General features: G+C 42.3%; 1 protein-coding gene across 4 annotated transcripts in view; it reads left to right on the top strand.

The window, feature by feature from the left end:
- JCAD (junctional cadherin 5 associated) overlaps nt 1–6,695 on the top strand; it is a 39,053-nt gene extending 32,358 nt beyond the window's left edge. For 2 of the 4 annotated variants that reach the window (XM_038529912.1, XM_038529911.1), the window contains exon 4: nt 2,830–6,695. In XM_038529912.1, coding sequence (XP_038385840.1) covers nt 2,830–2,904 — 75 coding nt within the window. In that variant the 3' untranslated portion in view covers nt 2,905–6,695. The remainder of the gene's footprint in view (nt 1–2,829) is intronic. The other 2 variants (XM_038529913.1, XM_038529914.1) reach the window with 1 other exon arrangement.
- Nucleotides 6,696–8,354: the final 1,659 nt, after the last annotated feature.

Here is an 8,354-nt window from a genome sequence, read left to right as displayed (position 1 = left end):
TTTAATGTTAACCACTAGGAACACCTCTTCCATTACTTTTTTTTTTTTTTTTTAACTGTAGTTACTGGGCAGCCCAGGTGGCTCAGTGGTTTAGTGACACCTTCAGCCCAGGGTGTGATCCTGGAGACCCGGGATCTAGTCGCAGATCAGGCTCCCTGCATGGAGCCTGCTTCTCCCTCTGCCTGTGTCTCTGCCTCTCTCTCTCTCTTTCTCTCTCTCTCTGTGTGTGTGTGTGTGTGTGTGTGTGTGTTTCTCATGAACAAATAAAATCTATAAAAAATAAAAAATAAACTGTAGTTACTGACATTTAGTAGATATTTTTTTCCCTCTTCTCCATCTGATGCATTCATTAATACATAATAAAGTGACCACAAATCTAAAGGCAGAGAGCTGCTCATGATGCACACAGTCCCCTCCGGCACTCTTAAATAATGGCAGAGCAGGACACCATTAGGGACAATTTCATTCAGGAAGAGGAGCTCGGGTGCACCTCCTTCATGTGATGGTCACCAGGCGTATCCAGAATCATTTTGAGAGGAATGTGGATCATATGACTATGACAGTCAAACTTGAGATATCTTACCTTCTCCTCACTGTTGCTTCACAAGTGAGAATAAAGCCTTGTTGCTTTTTTTGCTGATAAACTCTGGGACATGTTTTTTTCTTGATATAGTTTATCATTTTATACATAAGAATCAACATCTCCATCCCCCAACCCACCCCTGCCCCTGTCATCCCAGTGTGTAGGAACCACTTCACTATTCCCGAATTCGCAGCCCACTTAGAATTCAGTTTATGCCACCGTATATCTAACCCCCACCCAGTATACACACATGCACATGCCCTTCCACATGCAGTGATCCTTGAAGGTGGTCCTTTCAGCTGATAACTTTTTAGTGGTCTTTTGGGCCTCTGGCTAAGAAGTCAGCACTTCAAAACTTAACTCAGGTGACAAAATGCCATCTCTGTTAGATGGATCGTGTTCCAGTTTGGAAGTGTAATCTTAGGAACTGGTAGTGTTCAGAACCCTGGTTCTGTCAACCTCCATGGCATACTCTATCCATCTGGGTGCAGGAGGAGAACAAGGAGAGACTGCTTTGGGCCCAAAGGGGTGCAACTTGGGAGGGTGTGAGATGCCAAGCAATGCCACTCGTGCGAAGGCTGGATGTAGCTCTCCCGCATGTTGATGCACAAAACACCCACAAGGGCAGGCCTTAGTGTGTTGTCTCTACCCGAAATCCTGCCCACTGGAACCAGGATTCTCACTACTCAGAGTAGCCTCTCTGTCCTCTAGATCTCCACATGCCAGGATGGTAGCTCCTGGTCATATGTGGGGCCTTGAGCATTTGAAATGGGGCTTATCCAAACTGAGGTGTGCTGCAAGTGTAAAATACATACCAGAGTTCAAAGACTTAGGATTAAAAAAAATATTTTTTTAAGTTTCTCAATTTTTATATTGATCACCTGTTGAAATAATAATAATTTGGATGTATTTGGTTAAATAGAATATATTATTAAAATTAATTTCACCTGTTCCCTTTTACTTGCTTTATCACACCTTCTAGATAATTTAAAATAATGTTATGTGGTTCACATTATATTTTTATTGGACCTACACTGTCTGTGATTGGCAGAAGGAGCCCATTGTTCTACAGAGTTCTTTCCCTGGCTCCGGGCCGTTAGCTGCATCAATAGGGCTGTGGGGTGTGAACTTGTTCTGCAGAGGTGTCCCCCTGTACCTGGCCCGAGGTGAATTGCTCGGTGCCCACTGGATGTAACCTATGCTCAATAGATGCTCAGCGTCTTTCTGGCCTCTCACCGGCTGGAAGTGACCACCCCCCGTCATCTCCAGCAGAGAAAAAACTGTTCTTGCTCAGAGGAGTTCCCCCTCCAAATCCACACACAATGAGGCTGACTGAGCACAAAAATGTAGCGCTCAGCTGTTCATATCGGATGTTATCACACTGGGTGTTGCTGAGTGTAAAAAATCAGAAGGCAGCCAACCCACTTGAGCTCCACTTGCTTTTAGCCACGCGGGCACTTGGTGCAGCAAATCACATTTGGGGAGGAGCAGGCTGCTTGCTTTTCCTAAATGCAGGCACTGTTGTCCTATTTGGTTTGTAATGTCTGACTCAGCGCTGTAAGCATGGTCTTAGCCATCACAGGTGTGTCGTCTGGATAGTAAGCGTATCATGGCTAAGCTGAGACTGTGTTAGCATAGGGCGTTTTGCTGCTGGAGAAATTGGGATCGGTACGGCCTTCGTATTGCACAGTTGTCCAGGCACATTTAAGAAGAAATCGTTTTACAATAGTTTTTATAGCTGTCAAATTGTACCAATCCTAGATTTCGTGTTTTCTTTTTTTTTTTTTTATGATTTTATTTATTTGAGGGAGAGAGAGAGAGAATGAGTAAGGAATGGGGCAGAGGGAGAGGGCGAAGCAGGCTTCCCTCTGACCCGGGAGCCTGATGCAGGTCTCGATCCCAGGATGCAGAGGTTATGACCTGGGCTGAAGGCAGACACTCAACCACTGAGCCACCCAGGTGCCCTACTAGTGTTACATTTAAAGTTGAATGATGTCCCATTTCTCTGATTAGGTAGTGACCAATGTACCAATTGTACAATGTACAATGACCAATACAGTGCCCTTTTAAAACAGCCTTTTGATGATAGTTTCTTACTCCTCAGTGAAAACCATATTGTTTAAATGTCTAAGCGTTCACTTTACACCTGTGAATTTTGTTCCCTCAAAATATCTATTTATGTTTGAGGATTGAACAGAAAACACTCTAATTGAATATACCACTAATCTTTTTTTTCTCTTTTATAGATTCGTATGACCCTAGCAGAGTGGAGAGGGTGTGAGGAGATGCCAGTGAAGCACCGGATCGCTAGAGTTTACTAACTGCGTGTCCTCTTGTTTGGCCTGTCCGCCCTGCCTGCCCGTGTGTTGGCTGGTGCCTGCTGGCTTGTACTGTACTGTCGCATCCTCTACCACTGCCACCAAGAAACTCGCCATCCCTCCAGAATCACTTTGTGGAAATAAAGCATTAGTCTATTGAAACCATCTGTTTTTATAATATGAAGAGTTAATGCCTGTATGTAGAGAGGAGTTGCATAAACTCTCCTTAGTGATGGATTTAGCCAAGCTGGTAAATAGTTTGGTGTTAATCTGGTTCCATGTAAAATTCAAACGGGAATGGTTTTGAAGGGACTGTGAATGTCATTAATTCCCCTTTGCATCTCCATAGCCTGTGGCCCATGCTCGTGTTAAGGAGTTTGGGACTTGGGCCAACTGCCCGGCATTCCAGCACTTTGAGTTTAGGGGAAATGGGATGAATCTATATGCCCGTTTCTAATCAATTTGGCCTTCTGCTGCTGCAAGTAACTCTATTTGTAAGTAACTTGCCATCAGAGAATAAAAGCAATATCTTTTAAGTTTCTAAAAGATTAAAAATTGTACCATAATGTATTCAGAGTATTATTTATCTGGCGATGAAATACTTTGATCATTCGCAAACATGCCATCGTCTGCTTTGCCCTCAGTATTATCTATTTTTATGTTCTGTATGGATGTTTAGAAATTCTTTATATGAAAAGTAATTGCTGGTTTAAAATAGACCATTTTAACAAAGTAACTATATTTCTTTTTACAAAAATGCTATTTTTCTATGATGTAAACAATTATGAGGTGGCAGATTTTTAAGGAAGTATTATTTTATTTAAGAGTCTGTATCCCTTTGTGTGAGAGGAACCCAGAAAGGGTTCACATTTGCTTTAAAGCACACACCCCTTACCCCTTCACAGCTCAGCTACTTTTATGTTATCTTAAAAAAAGATGTCAATATAGACATTGTATTACAGGGTTAATAAAATGAACTTTTCACAAAGATGCTTTCGCAAATGTAGCTGTAAGGTTATATTTGAAAATAACCCTCTCAAAACCAGCCAACATCCTTACAACTATTTTTGCTGCCATATCCACTAGAATTACCAAAAAACATAGTTTCATCTCGGTATGTCTGTGGGGATCTCCCCTGAGACGATACTTTCCACTGCCCCCTGCCCCGTTTATGAAATACTGTATTTTTATCTAGAATGATCCTTAATTATTAGTCTCTGCATATTTTTTAAAAGTGCTAGAGACATTATATATATGCCAATACAAAAGTACTACGAGGCCTATGTATTCTACTGTGTTTACTATTGCAGTAGCCTGCACAAATTTTAAGCATTTTTATGCATTTGTCCCTTCTTTCTAAGTAGGGTATCTTGTTAGCTAACACTTCCTGAATGGTTTCTTGTCGCCTTCCTTCCTCTTTCCTTCCTTCCCTCTCTCTTTTTTGAGAAACCACCTTCTCTATTTTTAGATGTTTCAAATTCCTAAAATGTAAATTGTTGGGTGGTCTGCAATTTGGCCTGCAAACAACTTCAACTGGGCTTTCATGGCCCATTTTTATCTGTACCATATGATTTTATTTCATAAAAACTTCATGTATTTGGACTATAATAAACAACACAGAATCTAAGTAGTTCTGAACAGTTGTTTCAAATACACTTATCTGCATTCTTGGTCCTTACCTCTCTTATGCAGTCTTCTATTACTTGTTTCCAGATTTTGGCTCTTGTGAAAAGTTGTACTAGGCTCTTGCTTTCCCAGCAAATGAGATGGGCCAAGTCTTAGCATTAGGAATGGCGGAAACTTTTTCCCCAGGAAAAGTTTAATAGGGAAGAGGTCAGTTACTCTAATAGTTGGTGAATCACTCAAGTCATCTGCTAAAACCAAATGAGGGTGGCTACCTGGAGGTCTTTGTGGGGTGTGCTTCCCTCCTTAAATTACAAATGGAAGAAGGTGAGGTGTACATATATGTATGTATGTACACATATAGAAACATACATATATACATGTCTATTAACTCTACTCTGACTTCTTAAATTTGTTGATCCCATCTAAAAACTTCTTTAAATGAAAGTAATCAAATTTTAGCTTATTCCTCAAGAGAAAGAAAAGGATCCTGAAGAGAAAAAAACATGGTAACCTATGTATACCACAAAGCAATATAATGATGGTCTTCTGGTTTTTATTCTAAATTGTACCATCTTTCTGAAACCATTCTGAATTTTGTTGAAATTATCAGTATTTCTACTTTGAACCTTAATTTCTGGACTTAAGCCTGTATATAAATCTTTTTGGTGTGTGTTGGGGGATAACTTTGACAATTAGAGTTTTAAGCTTGCACATTCTGAGGTAAATAATACATCCTGTAATCCAAAATAGCTTTCCCAGAAGTTTTGAACTTAATGCTAATTATTATTTTATTATTACTACTTCTGATGCATATATAACTCTCCATTATTATTTGTGGCCTGAAAAAAAAAAGTTCTCTTGTCTTTGTCATTGTTTTCTCATATGTATGCTAACTGTTGGTGTTTCATGATTTTGGGCTTATGAAATTAAAAGTTCTACCTTTGACCATTTGGACTAAACATTACATGAGGAATTGCCTATGAAATTTATTTGTATTTTTTGATTTGCAAAAGAAGGGAAAGAGAACATGTTGGTAATTTGGCTCTAATTACCTTTCTTTGAAGAAAATTTTCAGGTTGCCAAAAACCAGGTATCTTCATTATCATTTTCGACCTCAGGTGTCTGTGGATTGCAGGAACCTGCCCACTAAGGGGGGTGCAGTTCTTGGCGCATGTCTGCAGAACTCTGTTCCATGCTGCCTGTCACATGGAATTCTTTAAAAGTCCCTGAAAATGCATCTACTCTTGGAGATCCTGGTTTCCTTACTAGAATTGTAGGTTAGGGTTTTGATCCATGGGCAAATTCTAAGTAGAACTTTTTCTATCCTCTTTGACTGTTGGTTGGAGTGTTTCTGTTCATGGAAGTTCCTATGCGTAAACTCAGATGACTCTGGAACTAGCCCCTGACCGCTTTTTGCCACAGCAGGATGACTGACTCTGGTGGCAGCTTGGCTTTGGGCTTTGGAGGAGGAAGGGTGAAGCTGACCTGCTGTTGACACGACTGCTTCCCAGCTCAGAGCAGAAAGAACCGATGGAAAATATGATGAGGCCACCACTTCGTCTGGGACCCCCCGCCAAAGACTGTGTTTGTGTGTCTTGGCTGTTTTGCTTTGTTTTGTTTTGTTTAAAATGATGAAGTAGGACACAATTAAGTGTCAGGTTAGCAGCTCTTGGAAAGTGACCAGTAGAGCAGAGTTCCCACTCTCTAAATAGCCGGGCTTAGAGAAACACTCTCAGTATTCTAAGTGCTGGTGAGCAGTTGCTGCAGTGTTTGGGCCATTTTCTGCAGATCCATCTGTGCTAGAGGGATGGAAGCAGGGGTGGGAGTGAGTCTCAGGCTGCTCTTGCACGCCTGGGGGATTTTCACATTTGCTTTTTCTTTTGTTTTTAACTGCAGATTCTGTACATCTGTTTGTGGGAGGAGAGTTGCTACTCAGGACAGGATTTAAGAGACAGATTCCAAGTGACCTTTAAGAGTGCATGGTGGGAGGTCCTGTTCCAGGAGTGTGGGTTGGTCCACTCTGGGACCCACCAAGCGAAGAAGGAGGGGATGGTAAAATAAGCTTAAAAAGAGAGAATAGGTCCCCAGCCTTCACATTTTGTTAAGAAAGAAAGAAAGAAGAAAGAAAGAAAGAAAGAAAGAAAGAAAGAAAGAAAGAAAAAAGAAAGTGGTTAAGAATACAATCCAGATTGAGATCTCATAAAAAGGTCAATATGGTCTAACCAATTGCCCATTGAAACAGTCCTTGGGTTCATCAGCAGTGCGGAGAGGTGGGCAGAGTGCCTGCAGATTCCTGGCTTTGACTTTTGAGAGCCCCTGTCACACTTGTATTTGTTACAGAAGACAGGGAGGGCCTTGTTCTGTGGCCTCTGCTCAGTGATTGAAATTTGAACCCAAATTGTCCAACCATTCGTCCCATTGCCTTGATTGGGGGGGTGAGGAGGAAGCTCTCCCCATAAGATGACCCATCCCTGCTTCCATACAGAAGCCAGGTCTGCTGGGGCTTGCAGCAAAGCCGAAGGAGCAAGACTTCTCTCTCCTGCTATCCTTCAGCCCACCCTGTGGCAGGGCCAACACGTGTGACACTCCCTGTCACAGCAAGAGCGAGACAAAGGCAAGTCAAGTTGAGAAGCATATGGCAGAAATTAGAAATGAAAACCATATGTCCCAGCCAGAGAGAAAAGCAGTAACCTACAGATTATAAAAATCAACGAATTACTCTCCCACTTGGGGCAGCTGAAATTTGAGCCCTCACACTACACTCGGATGTGTCAGGAAAGCTAGGCAGAGGGATCTCAAAAAACAAATATATAAATAAATAAATGAATAAATAAACTTCCAAAATGTGGTGAAAACAAGGCTCTGTAACCCCATAGAAACTTTGCTCATCATTTCTTTGAGTACCACTGATACGTAAGGCAGGTGGAGAGGATTCCAGGAAAAGACACACCTGGTAATGGCCAATCACCAGCTGCGAGTCGTCGCCCTCCCCCCCCCCCATCAAGCAGCACCAGAGGCCTTAATGTGACTAACGGTGGAGATGGGTAGAGTAGTCATGCCCACAGGGCACAGATGAATGTCTTCCAGGAGCTCTTGTATCTCTGCACAATGTAAAGACTTGCTATTTCAGGATGGTTGACCTGCTCGTAGCACACATATTCCAAATAAACATTTTGCATGGAAGTACCTCTGTCCGTTGTCTTTGGCTGTGAGAGCAGGAGCTGCCCTGTGAGCCCTTCAAGGCTGGTCCTCAGAGGGCAGCAGGTGGCACAGACTGCTGCTGCTCAGATGCCGTAATATGGGGACCGGTGGTCCCAGGAGGTCCAGCACCTTTTGGCCTCCACCACGTATTTCCTGGGTGTTTAAGCAACTCTGACATCTACCCTGCAAAGACTCACTACAGGGTGGAAAGAGGCCTTTGGTCAATTTGGGGACTGGGTTTGAGTTTGGGCTCCATTATTAGCCAAGTGGTCTTGCCCATGTCCCATTCCTGGCTTCTGTTTTCCCCACGCACCTCTCCTACTCCTTGAATATAATAAGACCCAAGCATCTAGAAAAGCCCATGTTGTGGGTGTCCAATGAATGGAAAATGGAGGTTGACCTGTGCCGTACAGGGTAAGGGGAAACTGTCTGGGAGCTTGTAGGTTTTGAAAGCCAGGCCGTCATTCTCTTACAGGGATTCACCTCCTTGTTTCTAGTATCCCAGTTCCGGAAGCAGATGCAATTTCGGCACCACATCATGCTCTCCACTTATTTCTAGTAGCCCAGGAAACCTAGAAGCAGTTGTGTCTGAGTTTAAAAAAATAGATTTGGTCCTTCTTTCAGCT

Source organism: Canis lupus, chromosome 2 (genome assembly GCF_011100685.1).
Source record: "Canis lupus familiaris isolate Mischka breed German Shepherd chromosome 2, alternate assembly UU_Cfam_GSD_1.0, whole genome shotgun sequence".
In the NCBI taxonomy this organism is placed as follows: domain Eukaryota; kingdom Metazoa; phylum Chordata; class Mammalia; order Carnivora; family Canidae; genus Canis; species Canis lupus.
The sequence above is the reverse complement of the archived record's forward strand: the minus strand, read 5'-3'. Positions and strand labels throughout refer to the sequence as shown.